The sequence below is a fragment of the Prionailurus viverrinus genome, chromosome F1 (assembly GCF_022837055.1).
Source record: "Prionailurus viverrinus isolate Anna chromosome F1, UM_Priviv_1.0, whole genome shotgun sequence".
NCBI lineage: Eukaryota > Metazoa > Chordata > Mammalia > Carnivora > Felidae > Prionailurus > Prionailurus viverrinus.
The window spans coordinates 13,081,452-13,108,994 of record NC_062577.1 but is presented as its reverse complement, the minus strand read 5'-3'; the positions used below and the strand labels follow the sequence as shown (position 1 = coordinate 13,108,994).

Sequence of the window (27,543 nt, the reverse complement as noted above, 5' to 3'; positions counted from 1 at the left end):
GCAGGCTCCACACTGACAGTGTAGAGCCCAATGCAGGGCTCGAACTCACAAGCCTTGAGATCATGACCTGAGCCAAAATCAAGAGGCAGAAGCTTAACCGACTGAGCCACCGGGGTGCTCCTACTTCTATAAGTGTTTGACCCAATGGATAAATTGTAGCAAGTAAAGGGCCATTCGATGGTTTATTACATTATCCGAGGTGCTGAGGTGCCACAGAGAACAGTCTTTGCTCTTTACCTTTCAGGTATCTTTATCAAGCTCATTTATGATCTTCATAGAAGACAATCTATCTCTTTGTTTTTATTTTCTGAATGCAGACTTGAGATCCGTCTGTCTTTGTAACCCTCTCTGAAAGGTAGGGCAAGTTGGAAAAGGCTTCCTGCAGGAATCAAAAGTCGAATGAGCCTTCAAAGAAAGGGTAGGTCTAAAGTGGGGAGGAAGAGAGAGGGCAAGAGAACAAAGATTTGACAGTGAAAGCTGGAAATGCTGGTGCCGAGAAGTGGCCGAGTTGTGGTATGTATGTACGTATGTAATTGTTCAAGACCTTCCTTATTTGCAGGCAGTGTGACGTAAGTACCAAGTGGGAGATGAGGACGTAAGCATACTAGGAACTTGAAGATGCAGTGAATCACCTGCTAACTAGGTTCCCTCATGCCAGGCCGTCTGTCCCAGGCCCCTCTGCAATTCAGTAGAGTAATGTTCCTAAAGGACTATTTCAAGTTTCATATATGACTTTCTGCTTTAAGAGTATTCAGTGGCTCTGCATGGCCCGAAGGGTAAGGTCTTTGAATCGAAATATGTATGTATGTGTGTGTGTGTATGTGTGTGTGTGTGTGTGTGTATGTACATGGGTGTGGGTGTGGGCGTAGAGAAGAGAGAACACAGAAAAGATGGTAAAAAATCATCATGCATAATTTTACAACTTGAAAATAATAAAATGTGAGAAATGCAAGTATCCCTCCCTCCGCCCCACTTCCCAGAGACAGCCCTGTACTAACCGTTCTCATGTTAATTCCTCTACTGCTTGCCACGATAATTTTAATAATATGCACATGTATTTAACTCTTGATTCATTATCTCTAAACAGACTTTATTGACTCTCTGCCGTGAAGTATAAGGAGATTAAGACATTGCTTTAGCCTTTTATTTTTCTCCCTGTCTTAAATTTTTGGAGCCATTATTTTTACAGAGAAAAGGTTTATAACATTTACATTCTATTCTGTAAGTATAATTAAGTCTTTATTCAAGAAATGACTCCATACATGGAAAACCAAAAAAACAACCTTTACATTGTTATAATTATTTATAAATATTATTCACTGTAGAAACTACCATTGGATTCAACCCATAACAAAGGAAATATGATCAATATCATTAAACATCTACTACTTAAAAGATACTCTTTTAAGTGAAACAGTCAAATGGTTAATTAAAAAAAATTTTTTTTAACTATCTTCCTCTTTTCTTTTGCTTATGGATTCCTTAGCCACTCTTTCTGGAGTCCCATGCGAGCCTCCTTTTTGCTTTCCTTTCATCATGCTAGATTATGCCCATAAGTAATTTTTTCCATAGGTGATATATGGGCTTCAGTATGCAAAAATCTTTGTATTTTGCTCTTAGAATTATGGACTCCAAAGTTATTTTCTTGAAGATATCGCCATCCATCTTTAGCATTGCTGGTACAAGTCTGACTTTACTTGTGCTTTTGTAGGTGACTTTTTTCTCTTCGTTTAGAGGCTTCTGGGATTTTCTCCTTGGAGTTCTGAAATTTCACCAGAATGTGTCTAGATGTAATTAAAAAAAAAGTTATTGAGGTGCCTGGCTGCTGGCTCAGTCGGAAGAGCATGTGACTCTTGATCTCCGGGTTGTGAGTTGGAGCCCCATGCTGGGTGTAGAGATCACTTAAAATTTTTTTAAAGTAAAAAAATAAAAATAAATGTAAAAACGTGATCCCACACAGCACTTGGTGGAGTTTTCATAATCAGAAGATTGCCATCTTCCTTCCATCACCTCTTTGATTGTTCCCTCCCCTGTTTCTATTTTCTCCTTCAGCAACCTTAAAATTTATTTAAAAGATTAATTTAATTTTTTCTTTCTTTTTCGAAAGAGAGAGTGTGAGCAGGGAGAGGAGCAGAAGGAGAGAAAGGGAATCTCAAGCAGGCTCCATCCTCAGCGTGGAGCCCTACACCAGGCTCGATCCCACAACCCTGGGGTCATGACCTGAGCTGAAATCAAGAGTCAGACGTTCAACCGACTGAGCCACCCAGGCGCCCAGCACCCTTTTAAACACAGTTTTGAATTTCTGGATTTAGTCCTTGTTTCATGTTTTCTCATAACTTCCTACTCTTTCCTCTTTGCAGTGAGAACCCCCCACCCAGCTTGATTTTCCATGTTCCGAATTTAGTCTGTAGCTATGTTTATTCTGCTATTCAGCCCATCTATTACATTCTCTTTCTTTTCTTGACTGAACACTTACTTATCTCCACGTACTGTGATTGCTTCTTCTCATTGAAACTAGTTCCTTTATTTTTTTTAAACAAATGTGATACTCCCTTGAATCTCTTTATTTAAATTTTGTTGTTGCTGTTGTTTCCTGTAGTAGTTCTCCTTCGTTGAGGTTCATTCTTATATTTGTCATGCTTGGTGTTTGTCTTTCATTCTGTTTTCCTCTGCCCAGTGTTTGGTGACTTTTGGTAGTATTTTCTCAGCCTAAGTGAGACTCTTGATTTGTAACCTGACAATGAATTTAAATCCTAATTACTGAGGACCTAGATCTAATGATCTGTGTGTGTACATAAAATCAGGGATGGCCTGGGGGTTACGTCTTCTGCTTGTTGTGCCTAATTTTTTGTGATGACTGTTATTTACCTCAGGCCCTCAGCCAATAAAGAGAGGCTTTTTCTGAATGAAATTCAGGAGAGGAAAATAGGCTGTGAAGATACCTACCTTAATATTTTAATTTTAATTTCTAAAATACATAAAAAGATTGGTTGTTAAATATCTTCAGAATTTAAGATTTTCTTTTATAATCAGGGAACACTCTAGAATAGCTGAATTTTAGCAAGGCATCTAACATCTTTCATGACATCTTTATAGATAAGCTAGAGAACAATTATCTAGATTTATCAAAGAATTATTGATCATTGGATCAAATGTGCAATAGAATCCTACCTTGTTGATTTACTTCGAATATTAGATAAGACAATTAAAAGAACTATGGAAAGTCTAGATTGATCTATAATAGAAAGAAGATAGAGCTCTTCATAGGAGAAAAGATTTCAGAAACAGGAATAGGAGAGAAGAAAAACAGCTGCCGGTGGTGGGAGGTAATGCGTTTTGAGGAGTTGGGGAGAAGGCAGAGATTTGGGGGCCGTGGCCTCGAAGTGTAAGAGATGAAACAAATTCTCCTTTGGAATTTTTAAAGGCGACCTCAGTACAGATTTAAATATTTTTTGAGATATTTAGGTATCAAACTCGTGTGTATTCTAAAAGTGTTGCAGTTCAAAAACTGACCAGTGACAGCTCACGTTTAGAGGAGTCACATGTGCCCAGCCTTAAGTGATTATATTCTATTTGTAGGTAGGCGTCGGTTCCTATGCTGTCTCGCACAGGTCATTCTCTGGCATTTTTACAGAGTTGCTATGGAGCCAGTTTGGTTTGAAGGGGGTTGTGCACCTGTGCAAGCAGGGTGGGACCACGGTTTGTGGGTGCCAGCTATTAATTTGGCACCTTCCCAATATTGATTCAATGTTTTCAAGTGAGAAGAAACAACTTAATAAAAATTGTATACCTCGTTCTTATATTCAAAATGAGAGATTTCTTACATGTGATTTTTCTAAACCAAAACAACAACAACAACCATGAAACTTAACTTCAGCTACTTAAACTTTATAATAAGCCAGTAAATAGCACCGTGTTAGCTACTGTTCCCTGTAAATAGCACTATGCCACATGTTATTTGGGCACAGAGTTTCAGTCATCTATGCCTGACAATCCTGGGGAATTGTCAGTTGTGTGGTCCTGGGGCTGTTGTGTGGCCAAGTGCAAGCTCCAGAAAGATTAAAGGTGGAGAATAAGCTCCACGAAGAGCAGTAGCGGGGACATGTCAGGCATTTGACCAAGACCTATTGTATGATTGAACAGAGCTTCACCATGGTTAACCCTTGGAGTAGAGCTATTTCCTAGGTATGTCAGGAGTTCTCTGTAGGAAACATCAACTAACAAAAGCCATAGTTTCTCATTATTCTACTTGGTCTTGTGCTCCTGATAGACAGGCTGTCCAAACAGCTGCTCAGTTGGCTATCCCAAACTGGAGCGCTATCTGTGAGAATTCTCCTTGGTGCAGAGTGGAATACACGCCAACCTTTCCTGGGGCACCTGGGTGGCTCAGTCACTTAAGCATCTGACTCTTGATTTCCGCTCAGGTCGTGATCTCTCGGTTTGTGAGTTTGAGCCCCACGTCAGACTTTGTGCTGCCAGTGCTGAGCCTGCTTGGGATTCTCTCTCTCTCCCTCTCTCTCTCTGCCCTCTCCCCACTTGCGCTCTCTCTCTCTCTCTCTCTCTTTCTCAAAAATAAATAAATAAACATTTAAACACACTAATCTTTTCTGCGAAATGCTAGGTCCGGTAGCTATGTAAGCTACTGACTGCATTGTATTTGTTGTAATATGAGGAGGAGCATGGGGAGAGCGGCAGACTTGGCACAGAGGGAAGACTTGAGCTAAACATCTTCCCCAAGTCACAAACTAAGTGGGATTTCTTCTTCTCAGATTTTAAAGGCGGACACGCACTTGGCATAATAAGAAATTAATGTCTTTCTTAACTTCTTACAGAAATTATATGAAATTTTGGAAACCAACAAACGAGATGCCATCAAAGAACTAGGTAAGTAGTTGGAGTATCTGATTTCCTGAAATCACACACTATTATCCCATAATTTAGCCACGGGAAGCCAAGTTCATACTCATCTTCGATTACTCATTTATTCATCCAGTGAGCATTTACTGAATGCAGGCAGTAGGCCAGGTATGCCAAAAAATGCAGAGCCAGGCAGAAGGTATGAGAATATCAATAGATAATTGCAGAAAGTTAGAGAAGGTCTTGTACTGGCCATGGGAGTGTAGAGGAAAGAATGAAGGGTGTGGAGAGTGGATTAAGATGGCAGATTCCTTAAGGCTGTCAGAAAAAGACACAAGGCGATTACATTTGACAAAGGGTGCTTTGTTTTGTTTTACTTTGCTTACAAGCATACTCAGGAATGTGGGGCTACAATCTCTTGACATTTCTAGTCTCTCTGCTGGAGTTGAAGCACACAGCAGGAGCCCTAGGGTTTTATACAAAGCTTCTTGGGTCTGCTCTCCTCATAAGGGGCTGTGGGGCAGGCTGTGATTGTGTGCCACAGTATCTGGGAGAGAGCCCTGGCATATAGTAGGTTCTTGATAAACAGATGTTACTATAAAAGAGATGAAGTAAAATCACTTTGTATTCATAGCCACATTGTAAGATGCCAAATGGATTTATGAGGATCATACTTTCCAAATCAAAATTAGAAGAACATGGCCTAATGAATGACATTGTGAATTTGGAGACAATAGGTCAGAATATTTCGGCACTGTCTCAGATAACCCAGGACCCATTGTTGCCTTTACATATAGAGATAGATTTTTATTTCTGTGCTTTTATTTACTTATTTTTTAATGTTTATTTTTGAGAGATAGAGCGTGAGCAGGGGAGGGGCAGAGAGAATCCGAAGCAGGCTCTAGGCTCTGAGCTGTCAACACAGAGCCCGATGCGGGGCTCAAACCCACGAACCATGAGATCATGTCCTGAGCCAAACTTGGATGCTTAACTGACTGAGCCACCCAGGTGCCCCTATTTCTGTGCTTTTAAAGATTAGGGGTGTAGGAGCTGCTATCTCATATTATGCTTTAGATTCATATGGAATATTACAAAGTTTTCTTGATTCAGTCCTGTAAAAGGGAATGCCTGTTCCCACATGGTTACTGCAACTGATTATTGAATGCTAATTATGTCAGGAACTGTGTTATCAGCTTTATGTGCATTATCTCATTTAATCCTTGTAATTACTCCAAGAGGCAAATACTATTACTGTCTTCACTTTATAGATAATAAAGCTGAGGTTTAGAAAGTTTAATGCGCCTCAAGGCATGTGGGTGGTAAGTGCTGAGCTAGATCTCAAGCCCAGGTGCACCTGACACCGAAATCTGTTCGTGATCACGCTATCCTTCATTTTAGCGGCCAGCTCATCGCCGTTCAAAAAAAAGTTTGAGTAGCAACCTTGGGTGGCTCAGGGGATTAAGAGTCTGACTCTTAATTTCAGCTCAGGTCATGATCTCACCGTTCGGGAGTTCCAGCCCTGCGTCAGATTCCACGCTGACAGCGCAGAGCCAGCTTGGGATTCTGTCTACCACCCTCTCTGCCCTTCCCCAACTCATGCATGCGTGCTCTCTCTCTCTCTCTCTCAAAAAAATATACATAAACTTAAAAAAAAGTTTGAGTACCTTCCAGATGTCAGGCATTAAAAAAAATTTTTTTTTATGTTTATTTTTGAGAGAGAGAGAGAGGGAGAGAGAGTGGGGTAGGGGCAGAGAGAGAGGGAGACACAGAATCCAAAGCAGGCTCCAGGCTCTGAGCTGTCAGCACAGAGCCTGATACAGGGCTCAAACTCACGGACTGTGAGGTTATGACTTGAGCCAAAATCTGATGCTTAACTGACTGAACCACTCAGGCGCCCCGGATGTCAGGCATTTTGCTTAATGTCAGGATGACAAAGATGAAAGAGACGCTGTTTTCGCCATGTCTTCCAGTCCAGGTCATGACTTCCTGTGTTCATTAAAGAGGAAAAGCTATGCCATTTGATCTCAGAAATCTCCACCAGCTGAAGCCAGGGGTCTCTTACATGAAGCCATTTATGCGTTCACCCAACAAAAGTTATATGATGTGAAGGATCAAATAAGTAAGGACCAAAATCCCACACTATAGTAGGTTCCATAATGGAGATATGTAGGACATGCCATGGGAATAAAGAGGAGAGAGTGATTCTCTCCTAGCTGGTGGGGGACGCCAGTTTTCAATGTTCTCATCCATAAAATGCAGATGAAAATAGCTCTAGTCCTACCGGCCTCGCATGTTCTGTATGAAGCAGGAATAAAAGGATATTGTGTAATCACTTTGGAAATTACAAACTATTACACACATATTAGTTATTATCGTGGTTATGGCACTGTATGCTTACTGACGGTTTTATTTGCTTCAGGACTCATAGAGCACGAGGGTCGTGATGTTGTCATTGCTTTGAAGACTAGGCAGGCAATCCGGAACGTGATTGCTAAAGCTCTGAAAAACCTCACCTTCCTTTGGTCAAGAGGCATTATTGATAAACATGAGGGCATCGAGATGAATAAGGTAATAAAGCAATTATCCACGTTGCTTGATTCCATGAGCCCAACACCCGAGGCTGCATTGTTACTTGAGCAGAATGTAAGGAGTGAGGGAGATTAAATCGGGTGTTAGCTGTAATTTGCCTGGAGCCTTTGTTAATGCCAGTGGCAGTTAGTGCCAGTGCTACCTGGTATACCCCATGTCAAAACTATTTGGTTGCAATTAACAGAAACCAACTTGAGCTAGACCTTGCCAAGAAATGGGACTGGGGGGTTTATTATAAAGACATAAGAGTGCCTAACCAAACCCATGGTAGCCAGACCATATGGCCATGCCTGAGGAAGGGACCTGACTGTGGACCTGGAAAGCTTTCCGGGTTCTCCATTTCCTGTGAGGGTTGCCCTCTGTGGCCTCTTCTTTTGGCTCCCTCTACAAACTCATTAGATTTTTCTGCTTGTCTATCCACTGGTGGAATGTGTACTGCCCAGGCGAGGCAGCTGTGACAAGGGAGGTGGGAGTCACATAACGTTAACATGGTAGGGAAAGGATCAGCTTGCGTGTGTGTATGTGTGTGTGTGTGTGTGTGTGTGTGTTGCGCGCGCGCACGTGTGTGTTGGTGGGAGTCTGGGGGTGCAGTTCTGAGAGAGGAGGACCCAGGAAGTCACCATAATTGGTTGGCTGATAAATGGACTTTTGAAAAATGATAAATGTATTTGCAAAAAGAAAATAGGAACATATGACAGAAAAACATATTTAATATTTAATGCTATCACTCTATCACATCCACCATCTAGACTGTGCATTTGTGCAAATTTGATTGTTCTTCCTATCCTCTGCAAGAACCTATCAGTTTCCTAACAGAAAGCATAAATATGGAAGTTCTAGTCCTACCTTCTGTCTGTGTTGACCACTGATAAGCTGCTTCTGGGTATCATATGCTTTTCCTTGTCACTGGCAGCTCCCAGCCAAGGGTCACATGCACTGTGCTTCTGGTCATTCCCTGGACATAGTCCCCTCTCCATGATTCCCAAAGAGAAATGGGTGTGGGACAGGCCAGCTTTCCCCTCTGAGGCTCTATCTCTTTAGGCTAATATTATGGCAAAGGACAAAATGGGTTATATGATTTCTTCTTAGTGTCTGACAGAGGGAAGAAAAGGGCTACTTTACAGTATCTTTCAAGTTGTATATACCTCTACACATGCTGTGGTTTGTATTCTATTCTTTTCATTTACCAGTTGAAGATTATATAAGCTTCAATTGAATTATTGATATTCATTAATTAAAATAAATAAATAATAGCCCTTATAAGGAAAGAGGCTATTTTTTTCTATAGGTTTGTTTAGAAAGGTAATGGGTAAATCAATCATTCAACAGTTACTTATTGAATGCATATTAATTGCCTAATTGTCAGCCAAAGAGATAATTATCTTCTAAGTCATAAGGAGCTAGTCATAAGGAATTACCTAGCTAATTCAATTTAATTGAGTAAATACATGTTGAATACCTACTATGTGTTATGGACTCTTGGGGAGATTGGATATTTAATACAACAATGACCCCAAAGTCCACTGGCTCTTTCTCATTCTTTGATTTAATCCTTTATTCATCCAGTCAATCAAGTGATTATCTCTTACCTGGTGTGGGAAGCCAGAGAAGGTTTCTGAGAGCCCATAAAACTGAAACTATATCCTTCAAAATTAGAAGAATTTAGGGAAGCAAATAATACATACAAGAAAGATTTGAGGAAATGTGGCATTAAATTGTACAGTAGTCAACTGTGAAGTTTATTTTTTTATTTTAGAGAGAGAGAGTGTGTGAGTGGAGAAGCAGGGCAGAGGGAGAGAGAGAAAACCTCAAGCAGGCTCTACACTCAGTGTGGAGCCTGATGTGGGGTTCAATACCATGTAGGATCACCTGAGCCAAAATCAAGAGTTGGATGCTCACCCGCCTGAACCATCCAGGTGCCCCAAACTGAGAAGTTTAGATGATCTGAAATTAACACAGTGGGCTACAGTGTTAACTGAATTATAAAGATAATAAATTCAATATGAGTTAATATATCAATTCATAGGGGCGCCTGGGTGGCTCCGTCGGTTGAGCGTCCGACTTCGGCTCAGGTCACGATCTCGCGGTCCTGAGTTCGAGCCCCGCGTCAGGCTCTGGGCTGATGGCTCAGAGCCTGGAGCCTGCTTCCCATTCTGTGTCTCCCTCTCTCTCTGCCCCGCCCCCATTCATGCTCTGTCCCTCTCTGTCTCAAAAATAAATAAACGTTAAAAAAATTTTTTTTTAAAAATAAACATTAAAAATATATATATCAATTCATAAATTCAATGAGTTAAGGGAAGAATAGGGACAAAAAAGGTTAGAGGATAATTTAAATAGGGTGAGAGAAAGTATGAGTCAAAATTAAAATAAATTTACGTAACAATAGTGTTTAAAGATTTCCTTAATTTTTACATAAATCTCTTTTCTGCTATAGGATCTGATCACCATTATTTTGACTGTTTTCAGGTACTTCTTAGGAAAATAAAGGCACTGAATGACTTTCCAATGGCAATCCCGCCACCAACTCCTGACAAATATCTTCATAATATTGTTTGGCTGGAAAATAAAGATGTTCTCATTGAGTTCTTCAAGGTAAAGATTCTGTCTTCTATTCTGGGTCACTTTTGATGATAATTACTTTCCACTCCCTAAAGCAAGATTAACAAAAAGTATATCCAAGGCAAGAATCCTATGATGGCTGATGAAGCGTAAGCCAAAATGGAGGCCCAGCAAAACCCAGTTTTCCAGTTTTCTACTTTTTTTTAGAGCAAGGGTTTCAAGTTTAAATTACTATACAGGCAAGGTAGATAATATAAAAGTAAAAGAAGCTGTATAGTATTATAGGGAACAGCAAAAACTGTGGTATATTCCAGAGTTCATGCTCTGTCTAAAGTCAACTGTTATGGAAATTTAGACTCTTACAAGAAATATTTATTGAATCTTCTCCCTGTGCCAGAGGCGGTTCTAGGTTTGGGGATATGCCAGTGAATAAAGCAAATGAAGTCCCTGCTTTCCTGGACTTTATCTTATACGCCTAGAGCTAAACAATAAACACATAAACACACAAATACGTAGTCTATTAGATGATCTATCAATGCTATAGAGAAAAAGTGAGAAAAGGGAATATAGTTGGGGAGCTATTTTATATGAGGTGGTCAGGGAAGGCTGCTCTAACAAGGTGACATTTGAAGTGGGATCTGCATGCCATGCAGATATCTGGGAGGAGAGCATTCCAGGCAAGTGCAGTGCCCTGGTGCGGAGTGTGCTCGGTGTGTTCAAGGAACATCCCCAGAGCCCCTGTGGCAGAAGCAGTGATGGAAGGACCAGATGAAGTTGGAGAAGTAATGGAGCCTGAGTTTGTACAATTCTGCAGGCCATTGTAAGGGGTTTGGCTTTTACTCTGAATTCAATGAAAAGAGAAGGTTTTGAACAGAGATGTGGTATGATCTCACGTACATTTCAAAATGACCACCTTGGGGATGTCTGGGTGGCTCAGTCAGTTAAGTGTCTGACTCTTGATTTTGGCTCAGGTCATGACCTCATGCACTGACTGTGTGGAGCCAGCTTGGGATTCTCTCTCTCTCCCTCTCTCTGATCCTCCCTGGTTTACATCTGTGTGTACACATGTGTGTATTCTTTCTCTCTCTCAAAACACTTGATCTTAGCCAAAAGGCCGAGAAGTGATCTCTCTCTCAACATAAATAAATAAACTTAAAAAAAAAATGACCACCTTACCACTATGTTGAGAATAGGTTGGTAAGGGGTCAAGGGAAAGCCAGAAGCAAGAGTGATGGTGGTTTAGATTAGTGAAAGTGACGAGTGGTCAGACTCTTGATGTGTTTTGGAAGGTAGAGCTGATAGGTGCTGATGGAAGGAGTGTTAAAGAGGATGACTTCTGGGATTTTAGTCTGAAAATAGGAATGGAGTTCCTGTTGACTTAAGTGCAGAAGAGAAGATTTATATGGAGGGCACAGGAGTTTGATTCTGAATGAGTTAAATTTGAGAAAGTGTTGAGACATCCAAATGGAGATGTTGAGTAGGCGGTAAGATACATGACTGGAATTCAGGTGGCAGGCCAAACGGGAGATAGGTATTTTGGAGTTTTCAGCATAGAGATAGTATTTAATATATGGAGACTTGATGAGATAAGTTAAGGAATTATTATGGACATCCAAGGATTGAGTCCTGGGCTATCCAACATTTAGAGTGGAAATGACGAGGAATTAGCAAAACGGATAGGAAAGAGATGAGATTTGTGGTTACCAGAGGCAGAGGATAGGGGGAGGGAAAATGGAAGGAAGATAGTCAAAGGGTACAAACTTCTAAGTTATAAACAAGTACTAGGAATGTGCTATACAACATGATGACCATAGGTATTAGCATTGCTGCATGGTATATTTGAAAGTTGCTAAGAGATTAAATCCTAAAAGTTCTCATCACAAGGAAAAAATTGTTTTTGTAACTAGATGAGGTAATGGATGTTAACTAAACTTGTGGTAATCGTTTCATAATATATGTATGTCAAGTCATTATGTGGTATTCCTTAAACCGGAACAGGGCTGTATGTCAATTACATCTCAATAAAACTGGGGGCGGGGGGGAAGAATTGAGGAGTAATCCATCATGTGGGAGGAAAACTAAAAGAGAGTGGTGTTCCAGAGGCCAAGTGAGAAAAGTATTTCATAAAGGGGAAAGTAAGCAAGCATGTCAAATGAGGCTGAGATCAAATAAGAAGAAGATTAGAAATTGACTATTAGATTTAATAATGTGGAGGTCAGATTTTTTAGATCTGAATTTTTATGTGAAATTTCCAAATTTTAAAAATTTGGCACACATTAAAAATTTAAAAATATCCCGCAGGCCAAACAAAAAACATCCTTGGATTGGATGTGACCCATAGACCACTAGTTTGTGGTTCTAGTTTTAAATGGCTATAGTATAAATGATAAGATTTATAACTTTTTCATCAACCTGTTACAACCTCTGTTAGATTTTTAGAATCAGGAAGACTCTGTGAGAAAGAATGGCATTTGTTTTACCATAAATTTGGTTGTACCATATTTTGTGATCTAGGCACATAGTAAGGCATCTGTTTGTCCACAATGAGGACATTTTCCTTGTTTTCTAGAAAGATAGCAATCATAATGAAATTCTACTGAGCTTTGAATATCTGATTCCTTTCTTGCTATACCAATGTTTTCTTCCTATCAGAAATTTTTGAATTTTTCTTCTGAATTGATTTCAAATGTACTGAATTAAGACTCCTTTGGTTGAAAGTAACAAGAGCTAGGGGCACCTGGATGGCTCATTCGGTTGGGCGTCCAGCTTTGGCTCAGGTCATGATCTTTTGGCTTACGACTTCTAGCCCTGTGTTGGGCTCTGTGCTGACAGCTCAGAGCCTGGAGCCTGCTTTGGGATCTGTGTCTCTCTCTCTCTCTGCCCCTCCCTCGCTCATGCTCTCTGCCTCTCAAAAATTAAAAAAAAAATTTTTTTTAATTAAAAAAAAGTAACAATAGCTTACATGAATTAGTTTAAGCAAAGGGGAAGTTGACTGAAAAGACAAGGTGGTGGTATATAGAAGCTACTAAGAAATAGTTAGCTAACTAACCATGGGCAGGGTGGGATTCAGGCCAGTTTAGTAATATCAGTGGTGGGAATTTGTGGACCCTTCTTCTAGCACTTGGATATCATGGCTCAGTTCTCAATTCCCAGGCTCATTGTCTCTCAGTTCAATTCTTGAGAAAGAAGTCCAACTGGCTTAGCTTGGATCTGAAGTCCTGCTTTGGGGAGCACAAGTGTGGCTGCAATAAGGAGGAAGAAACCTGATGTGATGGCCAAGGGCCGTAGTGGGTAGTTTGAAAAATAGATTGCAAATAAATGCGTGTGGGAGGTTGGTGACGGACTTGGACTGGGAAGCAGGTGTCTCTAAAGTGTTTCTTATAATTTGCATTCTCCTTAGTTTTGTTAAAATCCAATTTAAGATACAGTTAGAATTTTGTTCTTTGTAGGTAATACTTTTCACAAGTGTAATTAACTGACCACCCAGCAGTGAATGGGGAGGAATGCCAAAACCAATGAGAAGAAGTTAACTCTATAGATTAATGATTCATAGACACCTGAGGTGAATCTGTCACCACAATGTAACCTCCTTCCCATCCTTGACTTACCATGCCTCTGCAAGGCTGTTGGACCCTCTCTATCCCCTTACAGACTTCTGTTACTCTATGTGCCCCCTTTCCTTAATATGTTGGGTCTTGATAGCCATTTCAATCCAATTTTACCAGGGTAAAAATTGTGATGAATTGGGAGTACACAGCCCAGGGATTGTGTGGCTAACTAGCTAAAATCCACAGGGTAAACAAAATAACACCCCTTATGGTAGACTGTGATTTCAAGTGTGGTTTCCATCACACCTACAATGGTTAATTTTAACTATTCCTCCCTTCTTTCATTCTCCAGCCAGTGTGGTTAATTAGAAACCTAACAGTCCATAAAGAGAAGCCAGAAGTCAATGGTAGAAAATAAGGGTCTGAATAATACATAAGCTGGCTAATTGGTTTTATGTCACCTTTTTAAAAAAATCGTGAAGTTATCCATGAAGTGCATGAAGTAAAAAGTGAAAACTCATCACTCCTTACCCCACATTTAGAGATAACCACTATGAATGATTTCGAGATATGTTTCCTATATATCTTTATAAAATGCAGATCTGTCACCCTAATTCCCCTGTTACAAACCCTTCCATGGCTCCTTTCTGGTTTTGGGGAAAAGCCCAAACTCTTTAATGTGCCTACAAGACCCTTCAAGACCTGGCTTTGGCTCACTTCTCCAGTCCTTTCTCTACTGGGGCTGTGTTATGACTTTTCATGGGCCCTGGCACTTTTGCCTTAGTCAGCCTCTTCCCCCATATAAAAGTACAAAAATTATACTTTATGACTGTGTTAGTATAAAGATGAATATATTAGTATTAAATGTTCTAGTATTAAAGCATTTTCTTCCACCTAAAAGTTTTTTTATTTCCTTCTGATTTTAAAATAAATGAAAATACTGTTATGAGTCCCTAATGTGTTGGGAACCCTAGGCACTATGCCTAGTGAAGCCTGTCTCCACCCCACCCTGCTGTGGCCACAGAATACCAAATCTACAGTTACCCCAACTGTAGATACTCTATTTGCTTCTGGGTCTTTGTATATGCCGAATCCTCTGCCCTGAATGGGGTTCAACTCATTGTATCCTGCCTGTCTGTTACCCTTCCTTCAGGCCTCAGCTTGGCTGTTCTTTCCCCTTTAAAGTCTTCCCTGGACACCCAATACTGGGTTCTGTGGCCTTTCTGGACTTTTCCAGAGCATCCTGTTTCTGTCTCCTTTATCAGAAGTATCACACTTTATTGTTAACATCTACTCAACTGAGCACTTGTTGGGTGTTTCCATCAGTCACTGTACCTGGTACAAATCACAAAGTCTATAATTTGCTTGCTTGTTCCTTTCTTTTAAAATAAAATTGATGAGGTATGTCAGCATATTATAATTCATTAACAAACCAAAGCATACAATTTGTGGAGTTTTTTTTTCTACTTGAAACCCATTTCAGCTTTAACATCTTATTTCTATTTAGAAAAGTAGACTATGAAACTTTTGTGTTGACTCCTTTTTTATTTTTCTTTCAGGAAAGAGCCAAACTTGCCTACTTCGACTATGGAGATGTCATTTGTAAAGAAGGTGAAATGCCACAAGGAATCTACTTAATTATTTCAGGAATGGCAATTGTAAGGGACTATTCATTGTTTACTAAAAATGTACTTTGAAATATATATGATTTTAACATAAGAAGAAATTTAGGAACCAGGAAAGTTTCATATTTGTAACGTAATTTCTAAACGAAACCATTTCTGCTCAGAGTGAACATTACAGCTGAGAGATAATAATAATACCCAACATCTGAAAGGTGCTCCTCATTTAACCAAATGTTTTTATAGTCTTTGCTTATTCCTCGTGGCAATTCTGGGAGGAAGCAGTCTTTTCCATGATGTTCTGATAAACAACTTGGAGTGGTTATCTCAAGGAAATGAGAGTCAAGAATGATGGGATGGACCACAATGTCAGATCCTTACCGAGGTCAAATAGGATGAGGTTTGAAAATATGACTTTTACCCAACCAATAGGAGGCATTTGGTGACCAGAGAGAGAAAGAGGTCAGTAGAGTGAGGGGGACAAGAGTTCTTTAGAATCTGAATGCTGGTAGCTGAATACATGGGTGAGCCCCAGCTTGTGGCCCAAATAATTCCTAGATCCTAAATGATGGTGACAAGTGACAAACCCTTAGTATAATACACATACTATATCTGGCTTTTTATTTTTGGAAGGGGTATTTCAGACCTTAAAAATATCAAAGTTGATCATGGAAATAAACTGTTATGATAAGTATATTATAATACTAACTAATACATATAGCCCTTATTAAATGTCTGGCACTTTTCATTCATTCATTCATTCATTCATTCAACAAATATTTACCTCATTATCACCACACAGTGGCACTATTCATTCTAGGCACAGAATTGACAAAACAGACAAAAATCCCTGCCTTCTTAGAGTTTACTTTCTAGTAGAGGCATAGAAGGAGATGGGATAATGAACAAAATAAGCAGTTAGATATACAGTATGTTAGAGGTGATTGAGAGATGAAGAAGTTAGTTATAATTTTTTAAAGGGTGGTCAAAATGGCAATATACTATGACAATTAATCCTTATAATAACCTTTTTTTTTTCATAGAAAAAAGCTGATGTACAGAGAATTAATTCGCTTGCCCCTGCAATGGCACATAGTAACAGGTTGAGAAAGGCTTTGAACCCATAGAGTTGGCCTCAGTAATGTCCTTAGCCATTATTCTATTCTGCTTCCAGTAGATGTGTCATGTTCCTATTAGAATCATAACAAAAGTACACTGCTACCTGTATTTATTAAGTATGTCGAATCAAACACTTAAAAGCTGCAACGTACATTTTCCTTTGAGGAATTTTCCTGCAATGACTGGGCTAGTTAGGTCTTCTTAAAGTATAAGTCCAACAATATTTGGGCTGGAGATGTTATTAGTGTTTAATCGATGCCATAGCAACTCAGGACAAATTTAGCAGTTTAGATTATCTCATAGTTTAGAAGTCCTATGGGCTTAGTTGCTTTCTCTGCTTGAATCTCACAAGGCCAATATCAAAGGGTCAGTAGGGCAGTGTTCCCTTCTGGAAACTCTGAGGACAGAATCAATTTCCAGATTCATTGAGGTTGTTGGTAGAATCCAGTTCCTTATGGCTAGAGGACAGATGTCCCTGCTTCTTTGCAGACTATCAGCCGGAATCCACCTCCAGCCCCCACCCCTCCCTTCCATCTTTGCACGCAGCCCATCCCCGCCCCATCTCAGAGCTGAAGTACAGCCAATCCCTCTCTTGATGCTGCATCTCTCTCATTGACTCTACTTCCTTTTCTACTTTTGAGGGCTTGTGTGATTACATTGACCCAGCAGTATAATCCAGAATTTTCTCTTTAGAGTCTGCTGATTAGTAACCTTTGTTCCTTCTGCAAAGTCCCTTCCCAAGAGCTACCTAGATCAATGTTTGCTTGAATAACAAAGAGACAGGAATCTTGGAAGGATGTCTTTAAATTCTGCCTATAGATGTTATCTTCTTTTCTTGGTTGGTAAAAAGCAGAGATAGGGTTCACTGCTCAAAGAGCCTTTGAATTGCATTCAAAATTAAATTAGAAAAATGTCAAAGTCCTTTGGAAGCATGAATGCCTCTAAAAGTTTGAATGGTGATCACTGGCGGAGGGGACATTTTCCTAGCAACTTCTTCAGTGACCCTCCATTCCCTGTTTCCTGTGTCCTGAACAATAGCCTTCCTCTTTGATGTGCACAGCTCAACTTTCTGGAAAATTCTGTAATCCTTCTGGTCGGTTCCTGCAGCTTCCTCCTGAAATCTGATAGCTTTTTTATTTCCCCCACCCATGCCTATCCGTTCTTTTCCTAAAGTGACTCAGCCACCCTGTCTGTATTCTCCCTAAAAACTTGTTCTGTTGATGTCCCATGGAAATTACTAACCATTTAAAGGGCGACTAGGTTGTGCTGAAATCATGGCTTGATTTGGAGGCATGTTAATTCATGCTGTCTGATTTAGTCTTCTTCCACCAGAGGCACTAGCTCATTATAATAAGAATTTCTAATAGACTTGAAATGGCTGGTTGAGTTAGTTGCAGACAGCAATCACTACTTTTGGTGGGATTTTTATAGAAGGGAGGTATAAGTCAGTAGAAAGTTGTAAACAGTCAGTAGAAAGTTGTAAATAGGGTCATCTGTGAAGATAAAGATTAGAAACGATCCTTCCTTTGGAGAATTGAAATGTGAAAGAAAATTGTGATTTTTTTGGGGGGGGTACCTTAATTCCTTTTTCACACCTGAAAGTGTAGTAAAGAATCTTTTCCTTCCTGGAGGGGTGGTGGGAGGGGGGATGGGCTAAATGGGTAAGGGGCATTAAGGAATCTACTCCTGAAATCATTGTTGCTCTATATGCTAACTAACTTGGGTGTAAATTAAAAACTTAATTAATTAATTAATTTTAGAAAAAGAATCTTTTCCTTCCATTGTTAATAATTGAAAGAAACAGTGGGAGCTCCTGTGGCTTGGTTTGGTGAAGGGTTTCTAATTTTGTATTTCCCTTTGCAGTTGCATAGCTCACCTCCTACCTTTGGAATAGAAAGTAGCCTAAGGTCTGATAGAGAGTTCAAAACCATGTTTACAGAATACTGTACCAGTGGGGACGTCATTGGAGAGCTGAGCTGTCTGCTTAAGCGTGAAATTGAATATACTGCCATTTGTGAAACTATTTTACAGGTAAGAAACTGGTTCTGTCTGTATTGTGGGCTATTAGTTAATTCTTTCTGAAGTAAATAAGGAATACCAGAATCTTTTCTTCCTTTGGGTTCCGTTATCTTATGCAGCCACCTACCCAGCTATTGTGAAGCAGTGTAGACTAGCTGAGAAAAGATTTAGTGTCTCACATCCTGGCTGTGGGACCTGGAGTGACATATTTTAATCTCTTTGTGTCTTAGTATCCTTGTTTATTAAAAGAGAGAATGTCTAGCTTTGACGTTATGAAGATTAGGAAAATGTCTAAGTGCATGGCATGTATAGACAATAAATGGCCACCATTATGAAAGTAGCATTTTTAAAGAATACTTGTTTTTTTAAAAATTTTTTTAATGTTTATTTATTTTTCAGAGAGAGACAGAGCACGAGCAGGGGAGGGGCAGAGAGAGAGGGAGACACAGAATCCAAAGCAGGCTCCAGGTTCTGAGCTGTCAGCACAGAGCCCGATGTGGGGCTTGAACTCACAAATCGTGAGATCATGACCTGAGCCAAAGTTGGCTGCTTAACTAACTGAGCCACCCAGGCGCCCCTAATTGTTTTTTTTATTATTATTTATGTACTATTATTATTTTTTTTTATGTTGAAAATATTCATATTTAGATTTAGCCAGCTGGACTCAGTTTAGATGATCCCAATTTTGTTGGCAACATCCAAAGCATCACAGTCAGGAGCCAGTTGAACATATGCTTTCTTTTCTCCATTGGGCCTGATTAGAGTGTTGACCTTGGCCACATCAATGTCATAGAGCTTCTTCACGGCCTGTTTGATCTGGTGCTTGTTGGCCTTGACATCCACAATGAACACAAGAGTGTCGTTGTCTTCTATTTTCTTCATGGCTGACTTGGTAGTCAGGGGGAACTTGATGATGGCATAGTGGTCAAGCTTGTTTCTTCTGGGGATGCTCTTTGAAGGATATTTGGGCTGCCTTCAGAGATGCAGTGTCTTGGGCCGTGGGAATGTAGGTGACGTGCAGATCTTTTATGATTGTGGACGCCTTTCAGCACTGCTTTCTTTGCCTTCAAAGCCTTTGCTTTAGCTTCAGCTTTGGGAGGGGCAGGGTCCAGAGTCTTAGGGGTGTGTGGGACAGAAGGGAATGTTGCTTTATCAGTTTCATACCATTTAGTTTCTGGAAGAGGACAGGAGGCATGAATTTAGTCACAAGGTTGAAGTGAAGTCACTGAAGTCCATGTAGCTTGAATTCTTAAAGAGCAGTCTTCCATATTCAGGTAAGCAGTTGGCCTCTGGAAACAAATCCTGTGAATCAGTCTATAGCCAACATGCAGGGGTACAAGAGCACCCAGAGTGGGGCCCCAAGTCAGGTTCCACCACCCACTGCTGACAAAATCCAAAGGCAGAGAGACATGAGGGATGGTGAAACAAGAAAAAAAATTATTTCAGTGAGGCCAACACCAGGAAGATAGTGGATTAGCAGCTCAAAGATGATCTCCAATGTGCTGAAATACTTCTGGGTTTATATAAGGAAAATGTGGGGCAAACGTGGATGGGTGTGAGCAGGTGGACAGTGAAGGTCAAATCCATCACTGTCTTAGAGTTAATCACAGGTGGGGTCTTGCTGGCTCAGAGCAGTTCCTATTGTTTGAGGGGGTAGTTTCATTCCCAACTAAGGATGCTTTGTCCCCAAGGCCTTCAGCCTGAGCCAAGAGACAAGCTGGAAAGAAAAACCCAACTAGAAGTCTGAGGTCAAAATTGAGGCAGCAGGAGTCCTCTTTTGAGCCCACTTCACCTACTGTGGCAGTAAAATAGATAAGTTTATGTGGCTTACTTCCTGAATCTTGGGCTCATGAGCTGTATCCTTTACCATAGCTATTGACTGGTATATATTTTCCTGGCTTATCACTAAGTGTATGCTTTAATTGAACTGTAAAATTTATCATCTTACATATGGCAAACAATTTCTCCACAGTACAATGCTTTTAAATGGCAGAGTATCATAATTTTACTAGAGTTGACGGTTTTTCTAAGGGGTCAGGTGAAGATTAAATCTATAGGCACCTTGTCTTCTGATGGCCTTATAATTTAGTTGTGAATCAAGCTTGCTGCTCGATATCTTGTGGTTTCAGGCCTGCTTTATCTCCCTGGAGGATTTGTATGAAGGCTTTGATGTCTTCTGGCCATCCTTGGAATATAAAATATGGCTAAAGCTTGCACTCAGTATTGCCTATCAGTATTTTGAATCAAGTCTCATTGATGAGGTAAGTTATAGGATTAAAAAATGAATGGACTTTTATTTGCTTTTTACGAAATGCGTATCATATTTTTGAGACAGAGACAGAAAGGAAGGTTGTATCTGATATTCTAAAATGAGATTCTAGAATTTTAACCACACTTGTTCTGACTTCCTGCAGATCTTCAGTTCTCTTGTCACAGCTGATTTTCCAGGCTACCTGCAGTCATGCCTTAAAAAAACAGATTCAGCAAATATGAAATAGGCAGATTCCCAAGAACTAGGAACTTACATTTTGTGTGTGCTTTCGGGCTTTGGCATTTTTAAAAAAGCCCCCGGGTGTTTCGAATGTGCATCCAGGGATGAGAACACTACTCTAAACTCTGTCAATAGGGAATACAAGAGGAATAGCAGTTTTCTGGAGGAAATAATGGTTCCTTTTCACTAATATACAGAAACATAATGACTTCTGCTTTCAAGCTCGAAATCCCCTGCATTATGAGCCAATCTACTCAGACCCAGGTAGATGCTAATTGAGTTTCCTCTTTGGACTGGGTGCTTGTTCTATGCAGCTTTTTGAATGATCTGAGTGAGGACTGATTGGCGTAGTGTTTCTTTCTTTTAAAAAAAAATTTTTTTTAGTGTTTATTTATTTTGAGAGATAGAGCACAAACGGGCAGAGAGAGAGGGAGACACAGTGTGACAGCAAATACTTGGTGCCCAGGAAGAGACAAGCCACGCACACTTGGGGAATCAGGAAAAGACTGTTTACTGCGCACTGGTCCTCGCCCAGCGGAGTCACCTCCAAAGGCTGAGCCCTGAACCTTGGCATCAGCCTGTTATTATGGCTGGGATGGTAGCAGGTTGAGAGACAAAAGACAAAGGGGAGGGGGCACTTATCAGTGGTGCTATCTGGGCAGTTCATGGACACAGGAGGCAAACAAGATTGCAGAAGCCAAAAGTATGCAGGGGAGTATCCAGCTTCCGACATCTGGCTGGCCCCCTTTATCTTGTTTTTATTAGCTTTTCTTCTCAACAGAATCCAAAGCAGGTTCCAGGCCCCGAGCTGTCAGCACAGAGCTTAACATGGGGCTCGAACCCACGAACTGTGAGATCATGACCCAAGCCGAAGCTGGATGCTTAACCGACTGAGCTACCAAGGCATCCCTGGGGTGGTGTTTCTTATAGTCTCCTCTACCTATGTTAATATGAATCTACTGTCTTTTTAAAATCTTTATTGGGGTGACCGAGCCTCTTTTATGAACTTTTTCTCCAACAAGTAATAGCATTGGCATAATTTACAATCCATATTTATATCCTATTTAATAATTATTTGAACCCCTATTATAAGTTAGGAACTGGGAAAGTGACAGACCAGAGTTCAACAATGTTTGTTGCATCTCAGTAAAATGAGACTGGATATGAATGTTGGGTTAAAAGATTCGCACGTCTGAAAAGAATGAGAAGACAAGTCACAGAGTGGGAGAAAATATATATTTGCAAAAGACACATCTGATACAGGACTGTTACCTAAAATATACAAATAACTTTTAAAACTCAACAATAGGAAAACAAACAACCCAATTAAAAAATGGGCCAAAGATCTTAACAGACCCCTCACCAAAGAAGATATACAGATGGTAAATAAACACGTTCTATCTACATCATATATCCTCAGAAAAATGCAACATTGTGATTCCATTATGCACCTATTAGAATGGCCGACATTTGGAACATTGAGAGCCCCAAATGCTGATGGGGATATAGGGCAACAGGAACTCTCATTCATTGCTGGTAGGAATGCAAAATGGTACAGCTACTTTGGAAGACAGTCTGGAGGTTTCTTATAAAACTGAACATACTCTTACCATATGATCCAGTAATCAGTATCCTTGATATTTACCCAAAGAAGTTGAAAACTTATGTTCACACAGAAATCTGAACACATATATTTATAGCAATTTTATTCGTAATTGCCAAAACTTGGAAACAACCAACAAAAATGTCCTTTAGTAGATGAATGGATAAATTCATTCCTCTGTGGCACATCCAGACAATGGAATATCATTCAGTGCTAAAAAGAAATGAACTTGGGGCGCCTGGGTGGCTCAGTTGGTTGAGTGTCCAACTTCAGCTCAGGTCATAATCTCACGGTTTGTGGGTTCAAGCCCTGTGTCAGGCTGTGTGCTGACAGCTCAGAGCCTGGAGCCTGCTTCGGATTCTGTGACTCCCTCTATCTCTGCGCCTCCCCTGCTTGTACTCTGTCTCTCTCTGTCTGTCTGTCTGTCTCTCTCAAGATATAAAATAAACATTAAAAGATTTTAAAAACATTTTTAAAAGGAAATGAACTGTTAAGCTGTGAAAAGCCATGGAAAAAAAACCTAGATGCATATTACCAAGTGAAAGAGGCCACCAGAAAAGGTTACACACTGTATGATTTCAATTGTAGGACATGCTGGAAAAGGCAAAACTATGGACACAATAAAAAGATCAGTGGTTGCTAGGAGTTGGGGCAGGAGGAATAAATAGAGGATGTTAGGACAGTGAAACCACTCTGCATGATACTATCACAATGGATACATGTCATTACACATTTATGCATAAAATTTACAACACCAAGAGTGAACCCTAAAGTAAAACTATGGACTTCGGCTGATTATGATGTGTCAGTGTAGGTTCATCAGTTGTAATAAATGTACCACTCTGGTGCCGGATATTGATAGTGGGGGAAATTATACACATGTGGAGACTGGAGTATATGGGAAATCTTTATACCTGTCTCTCAGTTTTGCTGTGAACCTAAAACCACTCTAAAAAATTCTTTAAAAATTAGCATGTCATGCTAAGGAAGTCATGTTTCTTTACTATGTGGCAATAATTTTCAGAAAAATTTTAGTGGAAGGGCAAAAAGATTTAGATTCTTCTCCTTTCCTTTTGCTTTGCCTCTTCAAGAGAAGGTGGACACGTTTAGGGTCTAGTATAAAACTCCAGAGGAGAGAATTAAAACCAATAGGTTGAAAGCATACAGAGTCAGATTTGACTCAATAATAAGGTGAATGTCCTTTCATTTGTTTTTAATGTTTATTTATTTTTGAGAGAGGAACAGAGCATGAGTGGGGGAGGGGCAGAGAGAGAGGGAGACAGAATCTGAAGCAGGATCCAGACTCCGAAGTGTCAGCACAGAGCCCAATGCGGAGCTTGAAATCATGGACCGTGAGATCATGACCTGAGCTGAAGTCGGACCCTTATCCGACTGAGCTACCCAGGTGCCCCTCCTTTCATTTTTTAAGAAAACAATTTGAAAGCCATGCATATTTATTATCTAAATTAGAAAATACAGATACAAAACATAAGAAAATAATAATAACTTTCTAGCCTGATTTTACTCCCCCAGAGAATCTCTATCTAACACTTTGGCTTATCTCCTTCTAGTCTTTTCCCATCAAAGAACTAGCCAATTAAGACTTTTAGAACCGACATAAAGAGGTTTAGAAACACTGATAAGCTTATGCTGCAAACCCTCCTCTAAATCATAGAACTCAAAATTTACATGCATTTAACAGCCAAAATAAGGAGCTTGGGTGACTCAGGCGGTTAAGCATCCAACCCTTGATCTTGGCTCAGATCATGATCTCACGGTTCGTGGCTTCAAACTTCCACATTGGGCTCTGTGCTGACAGTGTGAAACCTGCTTGTGATTCTCTCTCTCTCTCTCTCTCTCTCTCTCTCTCTCTCTCTCCCTTTCTCTCTCTGCCCCTTCCCTGCTCATACTCTCTGTTTCTCAAAGTAAATAAACTTAAAAAAAAAAACCCAAACATTAAAAAAAACCAAAAAGCTTATTTTTTAAAGATTTTCTCGTAAAATTTTGGATATTTGCTAATTTTCTTATGCTTTTCATGCCCCAGGTGTGCTGCTCTCAGCAGTTAAGTGTTCAGTCTGCCCATTAGGGACCAAGGTCTGAGGGCAGGGTCACATAGCTGTGCATGGAGTGAGGGCACTGTCCAGGGGATTCCTACCATGGGACTGACCTCTAAGCAGGTGTACTAGCTTTCTGGGGGGCTGCTGTCACAAAGTACCACAACCTGGGGGGCTTAAACAACAGAAATGTATTGTCTCATAGTACTTGAGGAGAAATCTGAAATCGAGGCGTTGGCAGGGTTGATTCCTACTAAGAGGTATGAGGGAGGGAGAATCTGGTCCAGGCCTCCTCCTTGACTTGGGGATGGCGGTCTTCATCCCACATGGAGTCCCCCTGTATGTGTACCTGTGTCCAAATCTCCCCCTGGCCTTTTTTTTTTTTAAAGTAAGCTTTATACCCAGAGTGGGATTTGAACTCAAGACCCTGACATCAAAAGCTGAATGCTCTATTGACTGAGCCAGCCAGGAGCTCCCAAATCTCCCTAAGGACATCAGAAGTATTGAATTAGTTGTTCATCCTACTCCATTATGACCTCATGTGAACTTAAACAATTATATCTGCAATGACCCTATTTCCAAATGAAGTCACATTCTTTATTTATTTAAAAAAATTTTTTAATGTTTATTTATTTTTGATAGAGAGACAGTGAGAGCCAGGGAGGGGCACAGAGAGAGAGAGAGAGAGAGAGAGGGAGACACAGAATCCAAAACAGGCTCCAGGCTCCGAGCTGTCAGCACACAGCCTGATGCAGGGCTTGAACTCACGAACCGTGAGATCATGACCTGAGCTGAAGTCGGACGCTCAAGTGACTGAGCCACCCAGGTGCCCCAACAAAGTCACCTTCTAATGTACCGGGGGTCAGAACTTTAACATACGAATTTTGGGGGGACACAAGTCAACCCATACATAATAGCTCCCTTCCAGCTCTGAGGACTACAATTCTGAGCTTTGAAGTATGACTCAGACTCAGTATATTGCCTTGTTTTGTTTTAGCTTTTTGCTATTGTTTGTTCACTTGTTAAGTGGGGTGTTTGCTTACTGCTTGGTAAAACTGAATCCACAAAGCATAGCTGACCACCCTGCTGAGGCTGATTGAGAGGTCATGCCAGCCAGGCTGGCATCCATATCCAGGGCCACTAGTAGTAATGATGTAAAAACTCTTGAGTTATAATCTTGTCGGAGGCCATTCTGAACTCTAAATAAATCATTTCTGTTGGTCTTAGGGTCTATATGCCTTTTGACAAGCCTGTAAATCAGCGAGTTTGCTTTCTTCTTGATTCCATGTGTCATCTGGTATGATTCATAGAAAAAATGTCATTTTATTGTAGAACTTAGAGTTTCAGAAGTGTGCGGCGTTCAATCTGGCATATGTGGAGACTTTATCAAGCTATAACGAAATGGTCATCGATAATGTGACTATGAAATTCGTTATTATTGTGTATGGCAGTGTGATTGATACTAAGACAGAGGTACAATATCTTGCACCTTGCATTTTGCCTAAAACCTGTGAGCAGGTAAGGACCGTTATTTCTTTTTTTTTTTTTTTTTAATTTTTTTTTCAACGTTTATTTATTTTTGGGACAGGGAGAGACAGAGCATGAACGGGGGAGGGGCAGAGAGAGAGGGAGACACAGAATTGGAAACAGGCTCCAGGCTCTGAGCCATCAGCCCAGAGCCTGATGCGGGGCTCGAACTCACGGACCGCAAGATCGTGACCTGGCTGAAGTCAGACGCTTAACCGACTGCGCCACCCAGGCGCAGGACCGTTATTTCTAAAAAGTCATTTGCTTTCCATGGTGCCCCATAAGTGACTTTAAAACTCAACTGACCACCCTAAAAAGAAATTTAACCTGTAGTTCTTACCGCCCTTAACAAAACAGTCAGAGCATGCTTAGGGCTTCCCATGTACAGTTGTGAGGGTTGGGCCCTACACAAGAGTGTGCCCGAGGGGGAACTGAGAGCTGGAATCTGCCTGCTCTCTGCTTGCCAAGCCATTTGCCCTGGAGTAGGGTTGTACCTCCCAAAGGACGGGAGACACTTTTCCTTAGTTCACACCGAGGAAATGACACCATATGCTAGTGTGGCTCTGAAGGGGTCTGCACTGGTTAGTAAGAAGAAAATTGAGTAGGGGCCACATCACTTTGTTGCCACGTGAGGGGCTGTGAGCATACCTTGACAGTGGGCCCTGGATAGCACCATTCCATGGATCTGTGAGGGAGAAGAGTGTGAACACCAAGGGTGTGATAGGATGGGGTGGCAGGAAGGTGGAGCACAGGAGTGGGGAGGAGGAAGAGGGAGTGAGAAGAGCTGACCTGTCCTTAATCGGGTAGGACGTTTCTCCTCTTGAGGAGAGACCCTTTCTGCCGGTTCATTTATTAAATGAGAGGTTGTTAACTAAATGAAAAATTTATGTCTCGGAAAAGTTGGTAAACCTCCTAAAAAGTGCATTCGTCCCTTTCACGACATTATTATTTTGTACCTCTCAGCAATTCCGAGGATGACGGTAATTTAACTGCTTTTCTAATAGAAAATGAAAATCGCTTTAGCTTTGAAGTGGGGGGTGGGAGTGAGGCAGGGAACAGCAGGAGCTGTTTGGGATCAGGCATACTTGGGTGTAAAGCCTGGCCCTTGTGCCCACCAATGTGTGAGCCATAGGTGACCTGCCTTCTGACCCTCAGTTTCCTATTCGTGAAGTTAGGATAACAGCTGTGGCCATTTCCTGGGTTTCTTGTGAGGATCGAGGGAGAGGGGACCTGGTATCTAGAAATGATAGTTATAATTGTTACTTGCACCCTACTTGCCTTCTGGGAGGGCAAATTTTGGAGGACACACAGGGCAAAAGTTCTGAGAAAAGAAGACAGTCCTGCTGTCTGGGACAGCAGGGCCCTGAGCCCTTGGACATCCATGTAGGGATAAAAGCAATTGAGTGTATGTTGGGGGTTTCCCTGTTTTCCCAAACAGAATTTCCAGTCTGGTTACAAGTAAGGCGTGGAAAGTTCCTTCCTGATAATTGTAAATGTGCAAAAGGTAATTTTCTGGGCCAAGACTTCATGAAACCATGTTAGAGGGGATTTGAAA

General features: G+C 40.7%; 1 protein-coding gene and 1 long non-coding RNA gene across 7 annotated transcripts in view; one reads left to right on the top strand and one right to left on the bottom strand.

The window, feature by feature from the left end:
• LOC125155257 (uncharacterized) overlaps nt 1-19,214 on the bottom strand; it is a 35,068-nt gene extending 15,854 nt beyond the window's left edge. The window contains exons 1-2 of the long non-coding RNA XR_007148105.1: nt 19,118-19,214; nt 4,920-4,922 (exon numbers count right to left, since the gene is read on the bottom strand). This is a non-coding gene — a long non-coding RNA (uncharacterized LOC125155257). The remainder of the gene's footprint in view (nt 1-4,919; nt 4,923-19,117) is intronic.
• Nucleotides 1-27,543, top strand: part of SLC9C2 (solute carrier family 9 member C2 (putative)) — a 96,998-nt gene that overhangs the window by 64,336 nt on the left and 5,119 nt on the right. For all 6 annotated transcript variants that reach the window (XM_047840312.1, XM_047840311.1, XM_047840313.1 and 3 more), the window contains 7 exons: nt 4,833-4,884; nt 7,277-7,425; nt 9,913-10,038; nt 15,113-15,211; nt 18,158-18,325; nt 20,443-20,574; nt 25,794-25,979. In XM_047840312.1, coding sequence (XP_047696268.1) covers nt 4,833-4,884; nt 7,277-7,425; nt 9,913-10,038; nt 15,113-15,211; nt 18,158-18,325; nt 20,443-20,574; nt 25,794-25,979 — 912 coding nt within the window. The remainder of the gene's footprint in view (nt 1-4,832; nt 4,885-7,276; nt 7,426-9,912; nt 10,039-15,112; nt 15,212-18,157; nt 18,326-20,442; nt 20,575-25,793; nt 25,980-27,543) is intronic.